This window comes from Natator depressus, chromosome 11 (genome assembly GCF_965152275.1).
Source record: "Natator depressus isolate rNatDep1 chromosome 11, rNatDep2.hap1, whole genome shotgun sequence".
Lineage (NCBI taxonomy): Eukaryota > Metazoa > Chordata > Testudines > Cheloniidae > Natator > Natator depressus.
The window spans coordinates 2,633,557-2,655,736 of NC_134244.1; the positions used below are offsets into that span (position 1 = coordinate 2,633,557).

The following is a 22,180-nucleotide window of genomic DNA, read 5'->3' on the forward strand; positions in this document are numbered from 1 at the left end:
TGATCCACTATGACCCCCAGATCCCTTTCCACAGTGCTCCTTCCTAGGCAGTCATTGCCCAGTTTGTTTGTGTGCAACAGATTGTTCCTTCCTAAGTGGAGTACTTTGCATTTGTCCTTATTGAATTTCATCCTATTGACTTCAGCCCATTTCTCCAGTTTGTCCAGATCATTCTGAATTTTAATCCTATCCTCCAAAGCATTTACAACCCCTCCCAGCTTGGTATTGTCTGCAAACTTTATAAGTGTACTCTCCATGCCATTATCTAAATCATTGATGAAGATATTGAACAGAACCGGTCCCTGCGGGACCCCACTCATTATGCCCTTCCAGCATGACTGTGAACCACTGATAACTACTCTCTGGGCACGTAAAGACAGACCCGTCCCTCAGCAAGGAGAGCAGGTTGCCTGGTGGCCCCGAGGACTTGGAAGCCCAGGGCCTGATCCGGAGCTTCCTTTCCCCCCTTTTTACTCTGGCCCAAGCCCACCAACTTCACTGCCCTCTCTCCTGACTCAGCTGGTGCGAGAGGAGACACAGGCCCCAGTCACGGATGAACCTGATCCAGCCTGCAGTTTAATTTTCAGGTCTGTCTCAGCAGATAGTAGGGCTTTGGGGAGGCACCCAGAGTATTTAACATCTGCAAACATCTTGGGCCTCAAGGGGTCCCCTTGAAGTCCCAGAGCTGCACCGGGATTGCTTGATTTTTTCCTATGTCTTACAAATCCTCCTTTGGATCCTCCACCTAATCCCATGTGCACAGAGCCTAGGACACCTGGGTTCTATTCCCAGCTCCCTCACTGGCCTGCTGGGGGATCTTGGGCTAGTCAATCCCCCTCTCTGTGCCTCAGTTCCCCCACCTGTGCAGTGGGGAGGATGATCCTTTGTAAAGCACTCTGAGGTCTACCAAGGAAAAGCGCTGTACCAAAGCTAGAGATCATCGTCACCAACTCCAGAGGGTCCTTGGCACAAAGGGGAAGGTTTTTTGCGTGGACGGTTTCCTTGTAACACATTCCACATAAGTCTCACCTTTTTAGTTTTAAGGAGGTTAACAGTGTCCCTCCCGAAGGGCCGAGGGCCTCTCCCATCCCCCCCGCAATCCCATGTCTTGAATGTTCCTACCTGATGAGCTAAAAATTAGAACGCTGGTAGGAAATGGGGTGACAATTTAGCGGTTGAAGGACTGGGACTCCATCCTGGACCGGGAGCTTCCTGTGTGGCTCCTGGAGGGAGGTCAGTCTAGTGGTTAGAGCAGGAGACGGTGTGAACACCCCCAGATTCTATTTGCCACTCAGTGACAGACTCGCTGCCTGATCTTGCACAAGTCACTTCCGCTTCAGTTTCCCCATCTAGAGAGCGGGGACAATAATACCTCCCTGCCACGCGGTTGGGGTTAAGTAACGTTTGAGACCCGCTCCCAACCCTCAGCTGTGCGGCATGTGAGGCGAGGAAAATACCATAGCCAATTCTGGACCATCTAAGAGCATCCACTCAAATTCCCAGCAGCAGTGGCGGGGCCAGAGCTAGGCCCTTCCAGGTAGAGAAGCAGAAGTCCCTCCAACAGGAGCACAGGAGAATCCCCCTTTGCCTCGAGCAGTATAGGGTCTATGAAACAGTCTGGCAGTTCTGATTCCAGCCAGCAGAGGGTAATGCTGACTGATACCCACCGCTGGGGTGTCATTAAGCCCACGTAAATTATCACAGTAACTCATTTCTACTCCCACGCTTCCAGGAGGAAAGAGCGGCTCAGATTAGCTGCCTCTGACATGGAGGCAAGGGGGAGCTGGCTGCCCGAGCAGGGTGTGAGCAAACGGCAGTCTGACCTGCTCCTGTCAATGACCACATCAAACCACCACCGGTCAGAGTGAATCTGAGCCAAAGCCTTCTGCTCCTAAGGCAGAGGCTGGGGTGAAGCTGTAGGGTAGAACCATGTGGGGCGGGGGGCTGATCATACAGGAAAGGAAGGCAGCAATCCTTCTCAGGGAGATCCTGCCAGATGTCTTGGCTTTGTTTTAGGGTCCCTGAAAGGGGCACACGCAACAGCTAGAGAGACCCACAACCCGCTAGGCCAAGCTTTCCAGCTCTAGGGCTGGTGGGTTGTAGGACTGCTTGAAAGCCGCTGGGGTGATGGTGAAGGGATCAGAAGCTCATTCCAAGGGGCACAATCACCCTCCTTAGCAGGTATCAGCTGAGGCTCCCCACTGGGGACCAGGCCCCATTAGTCACTAACCCCACCCCGTGCCTAGGGAGCAGAGAGGCTCCATAGGGTAGAATTCCCTGCAGAGTCCCAGCTCACCTCATCTGATTTGCCCCAAGCAAACTCACCCACCTAGATCTAGTAGAAGCAAACGCAGGATATTCTCTTCTGGGGAGCGCTCAGCTGCAAGCATCCGGGTGATAACAGGGCAGGCTCCACCCAGCTGCTGCCGCTCTGCTCCCTGAGAGGCACAAGGTTCAGCCTGTGGTTCTCTCATTAGCCAGCCCATGATTTCTTCATATAGAGAAGCACCCGCAATCCACAGAGAAAACTGCCAGGGATTCAATAGGTGCCCAGATGTCGCAGCAATTGGGCCATATAAGTACCTAGCTAGATCCTACGCAGGAAGCTCTTCAGACCTATTCTAGGCACTCGCATTGCTTGTCTGAGCTTTTGCTCAGGTGCTGATCCTGCAAACACTGACATGGACACTTACTTCATGCCGCTGGACTCAATGGCAGGGCAGATAAGCAGAGACACTGCAAGGTTTGGACAGTGAAAATGGTCTGGTCAGTTTCACTTTTCTTTCCAGTCAGTTTCACCAGGCCCACTCCCTCCCCAGCCAAACCCTGTAGGGGTTGGGCTGTAAACTTGGCAGGGCAGAGAGGAGCTCTTTGCTCAGATGATCTGGCTGGGAATTGAAAAACACTCTGGAAAGGTATCAGCGGGCCTTGGCTTTTAGAAACCTAAATGCAGGGCCCAGAGGTAAAGAGTGTCTCTTTCAAGCTGAATCAGGCTGCTCACTAAAGTGGGGTGGGGTGTATGTGTGTGTGGTGGGGGTGTTTGCTATTAGGCCTGCCCTCTGTGTCGTTTTGTTCATTTTATGACTGTGCAGCCAAAAATAAACTGCTCGGCTGGTGACCTGGAAACCCTGGCGTCTCGAGTCCCCGGAGGGCAGGGATGACCTACCACCAATTGCCACCCTCCTGACAAACTAATTGTCCCGATGCTGCCGTCAGCACGTGGTGCCCTCTCTTTACAGCACGGCGTTAGGATAACCGGGGGGCTCCGCACCCAGGGTGCAGGGCAGACCCAGGAACTTGGAGCTGGCTTGGATGAGTTGCTGCGGAAAGGAAACAGCATCCCAGCAGACAAAGGAGAGGACAGGTGGGTATGTGGGGAGCTCAGGGCCTGACCCTTTCCTGGCTTTGCTCTCCAGGAAGGAGCATCGGTCACAGGGCAGGAGCTGGGATTGCTCTTTGTCCCAGGTCACCGTGACAGAGCCTGAGCACAGGTGAGGGGGTCGGGTGACAACCCAGAATGGGCAGATTGGTCCAGCCCTTCAGGAATTAAAACACAACAGGACCTGCCGTGGCGCACGAATACAGTCAGATAATCTCATGGCCTTTTGCCTATGTCTCCACTTCCCCTCCGCCTGGCCGGATGGCAGGCAAGCCAAAGGCCACAAGTTCCTTGCGGCAGTCCCCACCGCTTGCCTTTTGTCTCCCCTCTGTTCGGTTGGGTAAAAAGGGGAATTTACTCTGTAACCAGAGGCCGCGCACCACGGAGCCAGGGCCATGGCCCTTACGAGGTGTGGCTTGGCTGGGCCGTGACAGGGCAGATGTGACCGCAGCCCATCAGTGTCTGAAGGGAGCCAGCGTGCGGCAAAGGGACTAGCGCGAGCAAAACGAAATCAGGATGGAAAATCAGACTCGGGAAGAGCCAGATCCCAGGGGAAGGGCTGGGAGCCCCATGGCCTGGGACTTCTACAATGAGTCTAAAGAAAACCCTAGGAAATGTACGATCAGGAACAATCCTGTGCTGGGTGGGACCAGTCTGCGTGAGAGAGCCTGTAGCAGAGGCAGATCTGATGCCTGCTCCGGGGTGTAGCCACTCAGCCGAGCTGCTTCCTCCCTAATGACTTAATAGGCCCGTTTTGCTCTTTATCTTCTTTTATGCAAAGCGAGAGCCAGGTGAAAAGGGAAAGAAACCCAGCGGTGGCCTTGGCAGACCGAACAACTCCAGAGCCGAAAGGGAAGCAAAAGATGCATAGGCTTTGCCAGCCCCCACTGCTTGGGGGGCTGTTGATCAGATTGTGAGAAACATCCAGGGTTCCCGGGCCATGAGACAGTTTGTGACAGAGACCCTGGGGAGGGGGGGCTGGGTTAACACACCATGCTCTGGCCTGGGAGACCTAGCAGTGGGGAGTGAAAACGAGGGAGCTGCTGGCCCACAGGCTGCAGAGAGTTGAGTCACTGGTGACCTGGGTTTGCCTCTGTCCCCCGCAAACCTGCAGCCCCCCCGTCTTTCCAATCTCAGAACCACCGTGTCATGAACTGGGGTGCTCTGGGCGAGAATCACAAAGGGACGGAGGCGTCTACATCTGAGTTTAGGTGCTTAAGTCCCAGTTTTAGGATCTGCTGCCATCCACAAAACTCCTGTCTAAGGCCACATGGTGCCTAAGTTTTTAGGGTAAAAGTTCCCTAGGCGTTTGAGTTTCTGCCTCTGGGCACGGGCCCTGCTGCCCCCCTCTAGGCATCTAGCCACCAGTGTCTGGCCTACACCCAGGAGCAAATCACAGGCCGGAGGAAGAGAGGTGTTTGCCCTCCTCTCTTGCATGTCGGCACAAGGGGGTGCTTGGCCCCATGTGTTCCCAGTGATGCTCCCTGCTCTGGGGTTGCTCAGAAAGCTGGGTGGGGGGAGCTGGAGAACAACCTAGGCAGGGCCCGACGCTGTGTCTGGGAGGATCCGCGTCCCACGTTACCAAGCACGGGTGCAACTAAACCAGCCTGACTAGTCTGGTGCCAGGGACGCCCTCTCCCCACCGCCAGCGGGCCGCACGCCTCACATGTCTGTGGCGCAATTGCCTGGCACTCCCGGGGAAACCCAGGCCCCGACCCAGCTCTCCGTGCTCCATGGTTGGAGGACTCCAGCCACGCCTCCCTCCCGGCAACTGGCCGGCCCAGGGCGCAGGTCCGGCCCTCTCTCTTGCCCGGCTAGTTCTATTCCTGGCTCCTCTTCCCTGTCAAAGGCTTCCAGGAATGTAGCTCCCAATGAGCCTCCTGGTCCTTCCCCGCCCCCTCTCCGCAACACGCACTCCGCAGGGCCAGATGCCCCGTGCAGCTGCTCCCCGCCCATCACGCCCAGCCAGCGCCCTTCCCAGGGGGCAGCCCGGCCCACGAGTCCCCCGGTGGCTCTAGGGACCATGTGTGAGCAGGCGCTGATAGAGAGGAGAGGGCTGCAGGGTGAATGTGGCAAGGCACCAAGGGCTCGGCATTCTGTGGGGCAGCTGGCAGAGACAGATTCCCCCCGCCCCCTCTTCCAGCTCAGTCTTTAACTGACTGTCTCCCCAGGCTTTCCCCTGTCCCCAGCCGGCTGAGCCTCAGTGCAGGCTCCCTCCTCCCTCCCTCCCGGGCCACAGCCCCTGCAGCTCATCCCTGTCCGGCACCCGCCTTAGGACAGTCTTAGCCACCATGGCCGGGCGGCCCTCGTTCCTGGCCTTTATCGGTGTGCTCCTTACCCCTCTCAGGCCACCCATACACTCCCCTGCCTGTCCCCTGAGTGCCCCAGACTTGCTCTGGTCCCCTGCTCTCTCTGCCCCTTCTCATTCTCCTCCTCACGGATCCTCCAGGCACCTCTGCCACCTCGGTCTCCACATGCCCTGGCAGACTTTGCTCTTCACCCCGGGGTCTCTGGTTTCCCCAGCCTCTTCCTGCCTTTCTCCCTCCTCCGCTCTCCCCGGCTTACCAGACTGCCCCATTCCTTTCTGCACCTGGAGCTGCAGCTAGCAAGAGATGTCAAGAGTAACAAGAAGGGTTTCTTCAGGTATGTTGGCAACAAGAAGAAAGCCAAGGAAAGTGTGGGCCCCTTACTGAATGAGGGAGGCAACCTAGTGACAGAGGATGTGGAAAAAGCTAATGTACTCAATGCTTTTTTTGCCTCTGTCTTCACGAACAAGGACAGCTCCCAGACTGCTGTGCTGGGCATCACAACATGGGGAGTAGATGGCCAGCCCTCTGTGGAGAAAGAGGTGGTTAGGGACTATTTAGAAAAGCTGGATGTGCACAAGTCCATGGGGCCGGACGAGTTGCATCCGAGAGTGCTAAAGGAATTGGCGGCTGTGATTGCAGAGCCATTGGCCATTATCTTTGAAAACTCGTGGCGAACGGGGGAAGTCCCAGATGACTGGAAAAAGGCTAATGTAGTGCCAATCTTTAAAAAAGGGAAGAAGGAGGATCCTGGGAACTACAGGCCGGTCAGCCTCACCTCAGTCCCCGGAAAAATCATGGAGCAGGTCCTCAAGGAATCAATCCTGAAGCACTTACACGAGAGGAAAGTGATCAGGAACAGTCAGCATGGATTCACCAAGGGTAGGTCATGCCTGACTAATCTAATCGCCTTCTATGATGAGATTACTGATTCTGTGGATGAAGGGAAAGCAGTGGATGTATTGTTTCTTGACTTTAGCAAAGCTTTTGACACGGTCTCCCACAGTATTCTTGTCAGCAAGTTAAAGAAGTATGGGCTGGATGAATGCACTATAAGGTGGGTAGAAAGTTGGCTAGATTGTCGGGCTCAACGGGTGGTGATCAATGGCTCCATGTCTAGTTGGCAGCCGGTGTCAAGTGGAGTGCCCCAGGGGTCGGTCCTGGGGCCGGTTTTGTTCAATATCTTCATAAATGATCTGGAGGATGGTGTGGATTGCACTCTCAGCAAATTTGTGGATGATACTAAACTGGGAGGAGTGGTAGATACGCTGGAGGGCAGGGATAGGATACAGAGGGACCTAGACAAATTGGAGGATTGGGCCAAAAGAAATCTGATGAGGTTCAATAAGGATAAGTGCAGGGTCCTGCACTTAGGACAGAAGAACCCAATGCACCACTACAGACTAGGGACCGAGCGGCTCGGCAGCAGTTCTGCGGAAAAGGACCTAGGGGTTACAGTGGACGAGAAGCTGGATATGAGTCAGCAGTGTGCCCTTGTTGCCAAGAAGGCCAATGGCATTTTGGGATGTATAAGTAGGGGCATAGTGAGCAGATCGAGGGACGTGATCGTTCCCCTCTATTCGACATTGGTGAGGCCTCATCTGGAGTACTGTGTCCAGTTTTGGGCCCCACACTACAAGAAGGATGTGGATAAATTGGAGAGAGTCCAGCGAAGGGCAACAAAAATGATTAGGGGTCTGGAACACATGACTTATGAGGAGAGGCTGAGGGAACTGGGATTGTTTAGTCTGCGGAAGAGAAGAATGAGGGGGGATTTGATAGCTGCTTTCAACTACCTGAGAGGTGGTTCCAGAGAGGATGGTTCTAGACTATTCTCAATGGTAGAAGAGGACAGGACAAGGAGTAATGGTCTCAAGTTGCAGTGGGGGAGGTTTAGGTTGGATATTAGGAAAAACTTTTTCACTAGGAGGGTGGTGTAACACTTGAATGCGTTACCTAGGGAGGTGGTAGAATCTCCTTCCTTGGAAGTTTTTAAGGTCAGGCTTGACAAAGCCCTGGCTGGGATGATTTAATTGGGGATTGGTCCTGCTTTGAGCAAGGGGTTGGACTAGATGACCTCCTGAGGTCCCTTCCAACCCTGATATTCTATGATTCTATGATAAGAGACGGTCCCATCCCCATCAGCTTCTTGTGACCTCTTCCATCACCTCATGACCAATAAAGGGGCAGCACGTGGAAGAGCCCCCCGATCATACAAGTCTAGCCAGTGCTTTCTCCTATGCCAGCTCCATGAGCGTCCAGAATAATTATCCCAGCCCCACCCTAACCTTCCAGCGGGTGCCTCCCTCTAATCCTGCCTAGGAACCTCCCATGCCTGGTGGAATAGCGCCACGCAATCGGACCGGGCAGAGGTGCCAGCCCTGACTGCCCAGCAGGGCCCGCCTGGCATAGGAGCTGGGGGATTTGATCTCGCAACCCGCTGGCCCGGAGGAGGCTGTACCCCTACCAGGGGCAGCGACAGCCAGAGAGACAAGCCCTGAGAGCTCAGATGACCTCTTTGCCCACAGCTGGAACACATCTGCCCACCGGCGGCTCGTCGGGGGAGGACATGGATTCAGTACCTGAGCTCTCGGGTCTCTGGGCAACAGCCAGGTGTGGTGGGGCCTTCGGGAACACGAGCCGGGATGAAGCCCTCCAGGCTGGTTGGGACTCCGGGGGGCTGCGTGAGGGCTGATCAGCAGCCCCGTGCTCTAGCTTCTCTGCTGTGTCTGCAGAGCACCCTGGGGCAACCAGCTCTCCCCCGTGCAACAGGCGAAGGGGTCATCTGCTGTCCGGACTCTGCTGGCGTCCCAGAGGCCAGTCCCAGCAGCAGTGCAGGGCAGGGGCGTTCCGGCTGCATCCCCCTATAACCCAGCTCTCTCCTGCCCCATCCCATCCCCCTCCCTCCAGCAACGGCCCTGGCGATCGCATACCGTTCCCCAGCACACGAGCCCACCCTGCCAGCCTCCGCCACCCCAGCGACCAGGATGCCTTCCCCTCCGACTGGGCTTTCCTTCTTTCACCGCCTCCCTCATCGCGCCCGCCCAGCGGCGGAGTCTCGCTCCTTAGGAGCCCGTTGCTCGGCGCGGGTTCTGCTAGGCAAGAATTGCGCCCACAGGCAAGCAGCCTCTCCTGCTCTTTACACAGTCACAAAGCCTAGGGAGCACCCAGACACGGCTGCCCCAGACCAGCCCCTTCGCCCAAACCCACCAGAGCCAGCTGCACCCGCTGCAGCTTCCGTCACACAGAACACGGTGAGCGCGGCTAGCGGGCTCACCAACCATTTAAAGGGGCGCTGCCCTCCGCCCCACACAACCCCGTCGCAGCCCTCTGTGCCGCCCAGCTTGCCCTGCCCGCTGCTCTTGTTGCCTACACAAGATTTCCCTCCTCGGCTCGCCCTCTGGCTCTGACGCAAGCTGGTGGGACGAATGTCGCTGGGCCGCATGGTCCCACCATCACTGGGCAGCGCGGCTAACACAAGGCAGGAGTAGACAAGGAACCGGAGAGCCCCCAGCTTGAGACTGAACCTCGGGGCCACCTTCCCCCAAGCAGTCGCTGAGTGCGGGGAGCTGAAGTTAACCCCCGGCCCACCAAGGCGCAGGCAGATCTCCGCTCCCTGTCACAGCTGGGTCTGTCAGCCAGTAAAGCACCAGCCCGGGTGCCCGGCCCGGTTAATTTCCCTGGCCACATTGCTGGGTTTCTTTGTAGCTGATTTGCACACACTGTCATGCGGTGGGCCATCAGGAAGATGCCAGCACCCTATGGGTTAATAGTTACGTCCCACCCCATGGCAACCTGGAGTAATGACTTTTCTCCCTGACCAAGGGGGCTCCCAGGGGTGCCCATCTCCCACTGAGGCCATCAGCCTGCTGGGGAATGCCCCCCACGCTCAGGAGCTGGGACACTGCCAGGGCCAGGCCTGGGAGCCGTTGGGCAGGGTCAGGATCTGCCTGTGGAGGGATGGCACTTGGGTCAAAGCTCAAGGCTTCCTCTTCACGCTGGCTCTTAGCCAGCAGCTCCTGCCCCCAGCTGCCCTTGGCCTCTATGCTGATGCCCCACTTCCTTGGTCTGATCTAGCCGGTGAAGGGCTGATCCCTGGATAACCCACCCTACTGCTTCCCCACCTCAGACCCACCTCCGCCCCTTGGGTGCTGGGCATCCCGTCCGCTGAGATTGGGGGAGTCAGGTACCGAGATGCCTTCGAGGTTTTGTGAGCAGCTGTGGGTCCCACTGCCGTCCTCTGGAGCGCCCCTGGGTGATCTCAGGCAGAGCTGGGTGCCCCTGCATGACATGAGTTTGGTGGGTCTCAGCCCAGTGCTCAGCGGATGGGTGTCCCCACCACAAAACCCCCTGGGCCAATTGGCCCCTGCCCGGCTGCCGCAGGCCAAGGGGTGAGTGGGTCATGGAGATAGAGCTAGTGTCCCAAAGGGGGGGCGGGGAGGGTCATTCCACACTTCTGGCGCCCCCTACGCATTCTCTCAGGGCCACCTGCCTGGAAGAACAGAGCCATTCAAATAGCCCCATCCTGGCTGGCTGCGATTGCTGCCCAGATGCCGACGGTCCCAGAAAGCAGAACCCCTCCCCCTCGGCCCCCCAGGGACTCAGCCCCATCACCGCCCTGTCACGCACGTGAAGCAACAGCCCGCAATTCCGGCGGAACAGGCCCGGGGACGGGTCATGGCCCCGCTCGGCCACACGCAGACAATGCAGGGATCCCGAGAGAACTCAGGGCAGTCCCCAGACCCAGCCCGGCCTTGGGTGCCCCCCACCCCTCTGCTCTTTGCTGCCCAGGACGGCCCATGCGGCAGTCGCAGAGGGTTTATCCAGTGGCTGTCGGGTTTGGCTATTGACAGGGGCTGTGATGTGTGGGGCAGCTTGGCCTGGTCTCCAGTGTAGACGCCCCGACTTTGATCTCCCTGCAGTATCCTTGTGGCCCGGAGAGACTCAGTGGGGGGCAGGACCAGGAGGGAGCCCGGTGTTCAGGAGCTGGGGGTGGGGGTCTCCGAGAGAGGAGCTAGTTTAGGGGAAAGGAGGAGTATGTGCCTGTGGGAGGCAGCTGAGTGAAGGGGAACCCCAGGGATCAGTGCGTAGCCCGACCCGTTTGACAGCGCCCTTGATGGCCGGGAAGAGGGAGAGAGCCAGACGTGAAGGACACTCGCAGGCGCGACCACGCAGGGGGAGCGGAGAGCCAGTGACGCCTGCCCAGGGACCCTGAGCCAGCGCGGAAACCCTCCGCCGGGCGAGTTTGCGGGGAAAAGGGAGCTGATCTCTCCGGGTGCGGGGCAGGCCGAAGCGCAGACAACAGGAAGCAGCGATGCTGGGAGCGACCCGGAGCTGAGCACGGAGAGGAAATCCCACAGGGGAGGCAGAGCCGGGAAAATCCACGTCTACACGGCAGTAGAAGACCCACGGCTGGCCCGGGCCAGCTGACACGGGCTTGCAGGACTAAAAACTTCCGTGTAGACTCAAACCATGGGAGCGGGGTGGATTTCAGAGCCTGGGCTCCAGCCCCAGCCTGGATGTCTACACTGCCATTTCTATTCCCGCAGCCCGAGCCTGAGCGAACTGACCCGGGCTCGGAGACTCGGGGTTCTCGCTGCAGTGTAGACGGACCCGCAGAGGCCTCCCATCCCATCCCTCGCGACGGACAACCCTCAGCAGCAGTCACACGGCGGGGAGCTGAGCGGGTATCACGGTGACGGGCCGGCTGGCAGAAGGCGATGGAGACTGACACCCCGCTCGGTTGCTCAGAGGCCGGCGCAGGAGCTGATCCGGGGCTGCTGGGGGGACACGAAGAGTTTGCTAGAGGCGGCCGTGGCGAACTCAGCTAAGCACGGAGTAAGCGGGGGTCTGCACAGCAAACCCCAGTGGGGGAGAGGAGATCAGGCTGTTACCTGCAGGATTCAGGGAGGAGGGGACCTCTGAGCTTAAGGGCCATGGGGCTGGGAGGCTGTTTCCTAGGAGAAGCAGGGACAGCAGGGGCCCCAGAGCGGGCTGGGAGAAGGGGATCACGCAACGCCGTGGCTCACCGCGGTGGGCATCCAGCCGCGGTGCCGTCCTCCCTCTCTCAGTACGGCCGGGGTCTCCCGTGGGAATCCCCCTGCAAGCGGAGGTGGGGCCTGTGAATCGTGGCCGCACGCTTCTCTGCCGTGGGCGGGCGGAGCTGGCAGGCTGGGCCGGAGCTGACCTTGCCATTCGGGTAAGGCAGGGGAAAGGAGCGCCGGGCTCTGCCTCCCGGGACATCCGGCCGGAGCCCTCTGCAGGCGGGCGAGGCCAGGGAGCCGAGGCCAAGGGAGTGACAGAACAGACAGCCAGGGAGAGGCGGGACACGGATGCCAAAGGGCCTTCTAAGGACACTAATGCAACAGCTGATGCCCGGACATTCACGAGAGTCCTGCCATGAGGTTACCCCAGCGTCCCGCGCCGGGGCTCACACGAGGGCTGTAGCTGCCGGCTCTCCCAGGCTCTGATCCAAACCCCACTGCAGCCCAGGGGCTGCCCACAACCGGCATTCGGCCTGGCCACTGACCAGCGCGCGGGACGAGAGCAGGGCTCCGGGGCCTGGAAGGAAACAGGTCAACGGACCTGCTTCCTCTGCGACGTGCCCTGCCGGGGAGGGGACCTGGCGGCTGACGGCAAACAGGACCGTAGCCTCGGGACGCCTTGGGCCTCCTCCGCTCCGCGGGACACCCAAAGAGCCATGAGACGGCAATGGGCCCACTTCTACTTACTGCTCTTCCTGTCTGGGGGCAGGCGGGGAGGGGAAGGGGAGTGTAAACAGCAGCAAGCCCCAGGGAGGAAGGACCCCAGCGTTCCCCCTGGGAGGGCAGCCCGCCAGCCAGGAGGAGCAAGAGCAGGTGGGCACAGGTGGCAGGAGAAGCCAGAAAAGGGCCCGGCTGGGGGCAGCTCACAGCGCTGCTGCTGCGGGTCCCGGTGCTGTGGGCCGTGCTCCCCGCTGTACGTTGATTCGTTGCGTGGGCGGGCAGCCAGAGCATGTGACAGCCTGGGGATCCTCCTGCCTGGGCGGAGGGGGAACAAAAACCAGCCACGGCTCAGTGGCGGCTCCCAAGCAGAAGACCAACCAAGCCCTGCTACCACCTCGATCTCCGAGAGTCACCAGCACAGTCACGCCCCCGTGCCAGGGCATCCCTGCCCCTGCCCACCCTCTCTCTGTACGCTAATCCTCCCCATGCTTCCGACGTAAGATCCCCCTTGGACAAGCCCCCTCTGTGCCTCAGTTTCCCTGTCACAGCAGGGAGACAATGATCCTGCTCCCACTCGAAGGATGTTTAATTAATTAGAGGGGCCTCATCAGGTTAAGGACGGAGGGGCTTGATTCTGGCAGCAGTGATGTCATCGCTGATTCACACTAGAGTCAAGAGATCAGAGTAAAAACAAGCGAAGGTCCCAACCTCTGTCCCCGAGAACGCCCCCAGCTGCGTGCAGTGAATGGGCCAGAGCCTCAGCTGGCATCAATCAGCGCAGCGCCACACGGGCACCATCCCCCCGGGACGTCCGCCACAGAGCGGCGCTGATTCCCGCCGGCTGAGCATCCGCTCCCCTGCCATCAGCCTGCCTCCTCTCCAGGGCGGCTGCGCGGCTCGCTCCCTGCAGCTCCCGCCGCTTGAGTGTCCCAGTCCGCCCCTTGCGCCCGGCGGTACCGGGCCCAATCCGGCCCTGCCCCGTTATTCACCCCCTGTGCAAAGCCGCTGTCAAGCAGAGCCCTGCCCCTCCGGACTTAGCACTGGTGTCAACGGCCACCCGAGTTGCCAGGCAGCGGCGGGAGATTGTCGCTGGGGCATGCGTCAATCCAAACGCTTCACTGGTTCACTGGGGGAAACGCGCCTGTTAACTGAGACGAGATCAGCTGGGCTATAGCTCACACACCCTGAGGCCTAAAGTTAGCGCCTGATCCTGAAAATACTTGGGCTTGGGAGTCACTTAAGAAGAGCCAGGTTGGATGAGAGCCAAGGTCCCTCTCACCTGGCTCAGTGACTGGTCCCAGATGCTGCACAGAAAGGTGCAAGAACCCCGCAGCAGCAGACGTGGGATAATCTGCCCCTCACATTAGGCCTGTCCTGATCTCTAATGGTTGGAGGTCGGCTCAAGCCCTGAAGCAGGAGGTTTAATATCCTGCCACAATCTACGCTGGCGTTAGTTATTATAAAAGTGTCCATATAAAGGTCCAATCCCTTTTGAAAGCTTGCGAAGCATTTGGCCTCAACAGCTTCCTGCGGTGGAGAGTTCCACCGGCTAATTCCACGCCGTGCGTAAAACTGTTGCCTTTTATCAGTTTTCAATTCCCTGCCTTTTAATTTCATTGCATGTCCCTGGTTCCTGTGTTATGAGACAGGGGGAACAGAAGTCCCCCCCGCTGCCTTTCTCAGTCACTATTGGATCGGGATTCTCCTAAGGCAACAGTCCCAGGCTTTTCAATCGCTCTTCACACCCAAGTTTTTCCAGGCCGGGATCATTCTTTTCGCCATCCCCTGAGCCCCTCTCATTCTGCAATAGCCAGTGCTGCCCACACGATCCAGGTGAGACCACAGCCTCGATTTATTCGGCATTAGAATATTCTCCATATGAGTCACCAGGCCAGTCCCTATGCAGCCTAGCAATGGCTCACAATGAGCCCTCCCGTGGAGTTCAAATGAATAACAACAATAACTATTAATAATCTACACTCTCCATTGTAGTCTGCAGTGGGGTTGGAGCCATGTCGGTCCCAGGACCTTAGAGAGAATAAAAAATATCGCCCCACCCATCTCGCCTCTCTAATAAACTCTCCGACAGTGTCCATTTAACAGCTGGGCAGTGCTTTTAAATCCTGGCATGGCACTATCGAGAAGTGATTTTTTATTGTTGTTATTATTAATTTACAAACATGCAAATGGCCAGCTCGGGACAGAGCAATGGTCCAGCTAGTCCAGGATCCTGTCTCTGACAGCTGGTGCCAGGTGCTTCAGAGGGAATGAACAGAACAGGGCAATTATTGAGTGATCCATCCCCTGTCATGCAGTTCCAGCTTCAGGCAGTCAGAGGTTTAGGGACACCCAGAGCATGGGGTTGCATCCCTGACCATCTTCTCTCATAGCCATTGATGGGCCTATCCTCCATGAACTTATCTCGTTCTTTTTCAAACCCAGTTATAGCCTTGGCCTTCACAACATTCCCTGGCAGTGAGTTCCACAGATTGACAGTGCGTTGTGTGAAATACTTCCTTATGTTTGTTTTAAACCTGCTGCCCATTAATTTCATGGCGTGACTCCTAGTGCTTGTGTTACGTGAAGAGGTGAATAACCCTGCCCCAGTCACGTTCTCCGCACCCGTCACGATTGTATAGACCTCCGTCACGTCCCCCCTTCGTCGTCTCTTTTCTAGGGTGAACAGTCCCAATCTCCCCTCCTAAAGAAGCTGTCACAGGGTGCTGGCCCTTAAAGTGGAGAACTCTCCCCCCCCCCCCACACACACACACAACCTCCCAGCTGAGACTGATCAGCTGGGGATCAGGTGAGTATAAAAGCCAGCCAGGGGGCCAGGTGTTGGGGGAGTTGCCAGGAGCAGGGGACTTTTGTGAGGAGAAGGCTGGGAAGCAGGTGAGAACAGACTAACAGTCTCAGGCAAGTGGCTGGTAGAGTGGGAACCTGTGGGGAACGGATGGGCCCCTGCAGACACCCTGGCTTAGCTGGCGAAGGGATGATCATGCTGAACTGGTTACAAGTTGGAAGAAATAAAGCTGAAGCCCTGGAAAAAAAGGGCCTGAAACAGACACTGGGGCTGTAATTTCCAGCTCAGACAGACGTACCCGCGCTAGCTCTGATGGAGCTAGGGCACTAAAAACAACTGCGTGGCCATGGCAGGACGGGCTGTCTGCCCGAACACACGCCGAGGGTTTCAGCTGGGATCCGACTCGGCGCCGCTAGCTTGTCCTGCTAGCCCCAGCAGAGCTAGCGTGGGTATGTCTCCTGGAGCTGGTTCTTACCTTCCCTTGCCATAGGCAGGACTGGCCGGGGGAGCAGGACAAAGCAGCACAAACAGTGTGCTGTAAATGTCACGTCAGTTACACAGGGTTCTCCTGCTGATCTTTAAAATTAATCCCCACTAGTAGCTGTGACAATTATTGCCGATTACTACTGACTTCCAGGTTTTACAGAGCAGAAGCCGCCTTGGATTGCGGGGTGAGTTGGAAGGGTGCAGAAATCCCATCGCTGGGCCCCTGGATCCACTCGCCCCAGGGCGGTTACACACCCAGGCTACAAAAATAAAATCAGGGAAGGAGTGAGTCATGCCTTAGGTGGGTCTGTTCCAGCAGGGCCAGGGGCCTGCTGGAGTGCCTAATACTGCAGCGAGCGGCATGTGATCAAGGCGCAACCCACCTAACCTCCACATGAGCTGACCCCCCCCCCAGCCTTTCACTCACAGCAGAGTGACTCCGGAGTGACTCCATTGCACTCAATGTTTACACACCGGCATAAGGGACAGGAGAAACAGACCCTGGAAGTAGGAGCAGCTGAAGCTAGGAGCCTGCAGTCAACCGACTGCCACTCCTAACGCCTGTGTCCGGCTCTAGGGACAATGGGTGCCCTCCCTGGGAATGCCTTGGATGAGAGGAGAGCTCACCAGGGGCATGTGAAACGGGCAGGAGATGAGAGACTGGGAACGAGTGCTGGGAACAGAGGAGGACATGAGCACAGGGGTGGTTGGCCTGGCCTCTTCCCCATGTGGCTGATGCTGCACCTGGGAGCAGGGAAACCTCTCTCATGGGGAAAGGAGCTGGAGCTTCCTCCAGACCAGAGGCGCCCCACCCTTCTCCCAGGCCTCTTATTCCTCTGCGCACATGCTGTGACAAGCACCCCTCAGCACCGGCGTGGGCTAAGTAATTCTCATATAGCTATCCGGGGGAACAGGAGAGCCCAGTGTTGGCTGCCAGGGGGCTGCGGGTTGGGAGCGAGGGGCATGGGCAGAGCTAGGGGTGGTGATGGGAGCCCAGGGCTGGGCTAGCAGGGGGCTGCAGGTCGGGAGTGAGGGGCACCGGCAGACCTGGGAGGAGCCCAGAGCTGGGCTAGCGGGGGGCTGTGGGTCGGGAGTGAGGGGCACCGGCAGACCTGGGAGGAGCCCAGGGCAGGGCTAGCAGGGGGCTGTGGGTCGGGAGTGAGGGGCACCGGCAGACCTGGGAGGAGCCCAGGGCAGGGCTAGCAGGGGGCTGTGGGTCGGGAGCGAGGGGCACCGGCAGGGCTGGGAGGAGCCCAGGGCTGGGCTAGCGGGGGGCTGCGGGTCGGGAGCGAGGGGCACCGGCAGGGCTGGGAGGAGCCCAGGGCTGGGCTAGCAGGGGCTGCGGGTCGGGAGCGAGGGGCACCGGCAGAGCTGGGAGGAGCCCAGGGCTGGGCTAGCGGGGGGCTGCGGGTCGGGAGCGAGGGGCACCGGCAGAGCTGGGAGGAGCCCAGGGCAGGGCTAGCGGGGGGCTGCGGGTCGGGAGCGAGGGGCACCGGCAGAGCTGGGAGGAGCCCAGGGCAGGGCTAGCGGGGGGCTGCGGGTCGGGAGTGAGGGGCACTGGCAGACCTGGGAGGAGCCCAGAGCTGGGCTAGCGGGGGGCTACAGGTCGGGAGCGAGGGGCACCGGCAGAGCTGGGAGGAGCCCAGGGCTGGGCTAGCGGGGGGCTGCGGGTCGGGAGCGAGGGGCACCGGCAGAGCTGTATGGGGTGGGGGGGGGGGCTTGCCCAGCGCTTGCCTGCTCTCTGCCAGGCTGTTACATCTCACGAGCCCTAAGTCCCCCCGGCAGCACAAACGGATCCGAGCCCCTTGTGCCCACGGCCAGCACTTTCTGGGCCCTCCCCGCTCAGCTCCCGCTGCCTGAGCCTCCGTGTCCAGGAGCCCGACCCCACCCAAAGCGAAAGCACCCAGGGGCCCTGCCAGGAAGGACACCCAGCCCTTGCGTCACAGCCCCGGCCCAGGCGGGGTCTTACCCAGGCCCCGGTTCCAGCACATGGCCCGCGGGGAGCTTCCCCCGCCCGAGGCGCTGTCCCACCCAGCAGCGGCCCCGGGACTCCCGGGTCGGCCCCGCGCCAGGTTCCGCAGCCGAGAAAGGGAGCGACGCGGAGCCGATCCCGCGGCCCGTGCGCCGGGGCGGATCCGGAGCAGGACTTGGCGAGCCCCCGTCCCAGGCGAGCCGAGCGCAGGAGGCTCCGGGCTCCCGGCTGCGCCCTGCCTCGGCCAGCGGCTGCCTCCGGACCAGCCCCCGGCTCGCCGCAAGGGGCCGGACAAGTTTCCAGCCCTCGGCCCCTTGGGCACAGCGGGGAAGCGCCCGCTCCTTACCTGGGGTCGGGGCCTCTCCGGCTGGTCTCTCTCCGCCGCCTTCCCAGCAGCGAGTTTGTTTGTCGGCTGGGCTCCTCCCTGGGCGTTCAGCCGCTCTGGGCCCCGGGTGCAACCCGAGAAGGGAGGGTCCTGGCAGGCAACTCCTCCCCCAGCCGGCCAGGAGCCCGCCGATCCCCGGAGGGGGCGAGTGCACGGCACAGCCCGGAGCGGGGCAGCTGGCATTGCACCTCCTTCCTTCGCCCAGGGCAGCTAGGGGTCCCCCCGGCAGGGCCAGGGAGGGAAGCAGGGCCCCGGAGAAGACCCTGGCAGAAGGTGTGTCACGGAGTCCCTGGGCCATGCTCTGGAACTGCTCCCCAGGAAGCCAGTCAGGACTCTGGGGAAGTCTCCTCTCGGGGAGCAGCCTGTCTGCAGGACACACAGCTCACCCGGCTTCCCCCTTCCTGGGTCTGACCTCGGAGCATTCAGCCTCCTCTGCCCCTCCGTGCGCTTCCCACAGCGAGTCCGCCCAAACGGGGTCCTGGGGGGGCCAGAGGGTCCTGCCCCCCAACTCCGCAGTCAGATGGGACTCTCAGCCAGCCAGTAAAACAGAAGGTTTATTAGACCATGTTCCTGTCGTCTAACACAGAGCTTGTAGGTGCCGAGAACAGGACCCCTCAGCTGGGTCCATTTTGGGGGCCAGTGAGCCAGACAACCACGTCTGCCCTTCACTCCACGTCCCCAGCCAGCCCCAAACTGAAACTCCCTCCAGTCCCTCCTCCTCTGGGCTTTGTCCCTTTCCCGGGCCAGGAGGTCACCTGATTCCTTTGTTCTCCAACCTTTTAGTTCTCACCTTGCAGGGGGGAAGGGCCAGGCCCTCAGTTGCCAGGAAACAGGGTGTCGGCCATTCTCTGTGTCCAGATCCCTGCACACAACTGCTCTCTAGGGCTCTGCAAGGCTCATACACCCTTACCCCACCACCTAGATACTTAAGAACTGCCTAGGGGAAACTGAGGCACCCCCACACTATTCAGAGGAAACATTAAGAACAGTCCCACTTCGTCATAAGGTGTCCTTGGGAGGTGGCGCTGTCTGGTGAATGCTGTACAGAGCCCCGGCTGCACGAGCCCCACGCTTCCCCAGCCCCCCGCAGTCCAACCCGCCCTTTGCCCCCGGAGAGGGTAGTGCCCTGAATCGCCCTGGGTCGGTCTGACACCCGGAGCCGGGGTTGGATCCCTGCTGTATAACGGGCCCCTCCAGGGGGTGACGGGAGAAAACCCCAGCAGGGCCGAGCATGGGGGGGGCTCCAAAGCAGTCAGGGTCTGCTGCTCAAGAGGGGGCCGGCTGGGGTGGGCGGGGGCGGATGCTCTTCAGGACGCCTCCCCCCACCTGCACCCTCATGAGGATTCCCTGCCTTAGCCTGTGTGGCCTCTGTTACTGTAACACACCTGCGCTCTGCCCCCAGGACTGGGCCACAAGCAGAGGCCGATGAGCCAGCGGAGGTGGGTCTCTGCGCCCCAGCAGCCAGGCTCATGCCGTGCCATCCAGAGGCGGCAGGTTCAGTCCCTGCTGCTGACACCTTGGCCGGGGCCATAGCGTTGGGTTAGCAGGGCTCATTCCCACCCCATGGTAGGGCACCACCTGTGCCCCAAGGTGACAGGGAGGCCAGTGGCCCTCAAGATCAGTGTGTTTTGGGGGTTCCCCCCATGGCAGGCGTAAACCTACCTCCCCCCTGTTCCTCCAGAACAATCAGGTGACATTCTGCCAGGGGACCCTGGCGAGGATTTGAAACCTACGTGGGTTTCTCCGCCCACAGGATCTGGCCCTTCCTTGCTGCCCAGACAGAGGCCTGTTCTAACCCTGACGGTGCTGGCGATTGTTTTTCCTCCTGCTGTGCCCCCCAGCTCAGGGCCGAGCGCGCAGGGGCAGAGAATGGATCTGTGGATGTTGCTCAGGTGTCTGGAGCGGACGATGCCAGAGCACGGGGCATAAGAAGGCAAAGAATCATTTTGGGCTCGCCTTCCTCTAGGGGCCCAGGCTGGCCTGGAAACAAGGTGGGGCTCAGGGGACCCTCGGAGCTGAAGCTTTGGAGGAGGCAATTTCTCTGGGGTCTGGGCGGCGGCACAGATTTACAGCCCGCTCTGACTGGAGATGCCCTGCCCCTCTTTTAGGCAGGCTTGGCTGAAGAGTGCCAGCAAAGTGGCACCGGCTGCTGCGGAATCAGCTGGCCCAGCCCAACGGAGCCAGGTCAGTCTGAGCTGGGACGGACAGCAGAGTGAAACAGAAACGGTGAGTGCGCGAAAAGCGTCACCCGCTCGTGGTTTGGCTCGTAGGATAAGAAACCTACTACTGCTGCTATCAGGTAGGACAGTCCCTTCCACTCAAGTGTCAGATGCCAGTGGTTTTCATAGATTCCAAGGGCAGAAGGGACCATCAGATCACAGAATCATAGACCATTGGAAGGGACCTCAGGAGGTCATCTAGTCCAACCCCCTGCTCAAAGCAGGACCAATCCCCAATTTTTGCCCCAGATCCCTAAATGACCCCCTAGAGGATTGACCTCACAACTCTGGGTTTAGCAGGCCAATGCTCAAACCGCTGAGCTATCCCTCCCACCCCAGATCACCTGGTCTGACTCCTGTTTATCACAGGCTATTACATTTCACCCCGTTAGCCCTGTGCAGAGCCCAGTAACTCCTGTGTGGCTAAAGCAGGGATCTCCAACTCAAATCACCACGAGGGCCACATGAGGACTAGTGCAGTGGCCCAAGGGTCGCATCACTGACACCTTTTCATACAAAGATACAAAAGCCCCCCGCATCTGCCCCTGGCCCCGCCCACACTCTACCCCTTCCATGAGGCCCCGCCCCTGCCCTGCTGCTTCTTAAACTAGTTTTAAACACACACCGACACACCGTTTAAAAGCAGGATTTCACAAACTTACTTTCCATCACCTGATAAAGACACGCTGGTACCTGTTTCTTCTGTTTTCCTGCCACTATTGTTGCAGATTTGAGCTAAATGAGTAAGACACATTTTAGTTAGCAACCCCTTAACTGTTTCCTTGACTATGTTTACACAAATACAAATAGGGATTGTTTAAAGACAGGGTTTTTCAAACCAGTATTAAACCCAGGCTGAGTTAAAATGGAAATTCACTTTGCCGTGGTGAATTACAGCTTGAAGTTGCTGTTTTGAAATGCCTTAACTCTGCATTTCCCAATTTCAGACGTTTGTTTTATTGAACTTGGGGTCCTGGAAAGGCATGACATACCACCGGGCAACCTTAAGTCTGTGCTAACAAAGTCTTTGTCAGGGAATTTCCTAGTCTTTTGAACAGAAAGAGAAACGTTGTGGTAGGAGTTAGTGGTCATTTAAGCAGTTATAATTATCCTGTGTCTTGACATATGTCGTGACACAAAAAGAATCTGCTTAGCCACTACTGTATTTGGAAAACTCTGCAAGATCTGGAAGGATAAAGATCGGTAGATTACAATGGAAATCAGCTTATATGAGACAACGGTCGGGCTGCTACTGCTGTATGGGTTGGAGTGTGGCGGAGCAGCTGGGGCGAGAAATGACCCTGTTGCGAAAGATGCAAGAAAGACAACTGCAGTGGTTTGGGCATGTGCTCAGGATGGACCCAGAAAGGATACCTTACCTGGCGATACGTACCAGAGTGCAAGGAACTAGAGGAAGGCCAAGGATGTGTTGGAGAATGACACAGAACAAAACGGTTTAAAGATGAATGATGCTGGTACAAGACAGGAGGCGATGGAAAGACCTCAGTCCACCCCCTTGTAGCTGCTGCGAGCCGAAGATGACTTATCGCATAGGTGTGCTGTTCACGTGCTCCAATGGGCAGGTGGTGATAATACCTAGCTCAGCAGATCTCAAGGAAGGAAACATGATTATCCCCCTTGTACAGATGGGGAACCTTTTGGAACGGAGATGCCATCACTAGGCCAAGGTTAGCCGGCCGGCTGGCAACAAACTAGGGGATAGAACCCAGGGTTTCCGAGTTTCAGGCTAATGGTCTTTCCACTAGGCCACATGGTTGCTATGTGATGCCGAAGTGCCCCCTCCCGCCCGCCCTGGTGATGTGTCGGGATAATGGTCGTGCTGGGAAACGGTCGCACTAGTTGCTAACAGGTCTGGTGAGAAAAATCTCAGGCATGGGCCGTGTCCCAGGAAATTGCCTGTTTTCT

General features: G+C 58.6%; 1 protein-coding gene across 2 annotated transcripts in view; it reads right to left on the minus strand.

Annotated features, from left to right (window-relative positions):
* Positions 1 to 18,399, minus strand: part of TMBIM1 (transmembrane BAX inhibitor motif containing 1) — a 30,400-nt gene extending 12,001 nt beyond the window's left edge. Inside the window, exon 1 of one of the 2 annotated variants that reach the window (XM_074967020.1) lies at positions 17,997 to 18,399. In XM_074967020.1, coding sequence (XP_074823121.1) covers positions 17,997 to 18,218 — 222 coding nt within the window. In that variant the 5' untranslated portion in view covers positions 18,219 to 18,399. Of the gene's footprint in view, positions 1 to 9,820; positions 9,860 to 17,996 lie in introns of those variants that run through there. The other variant, XM_074967022.1, reaches the window with a different exon arrangement.
* Between the last annotated feature and the right edge of the window lie 3,781 nt (positions 18,400 to 22,180).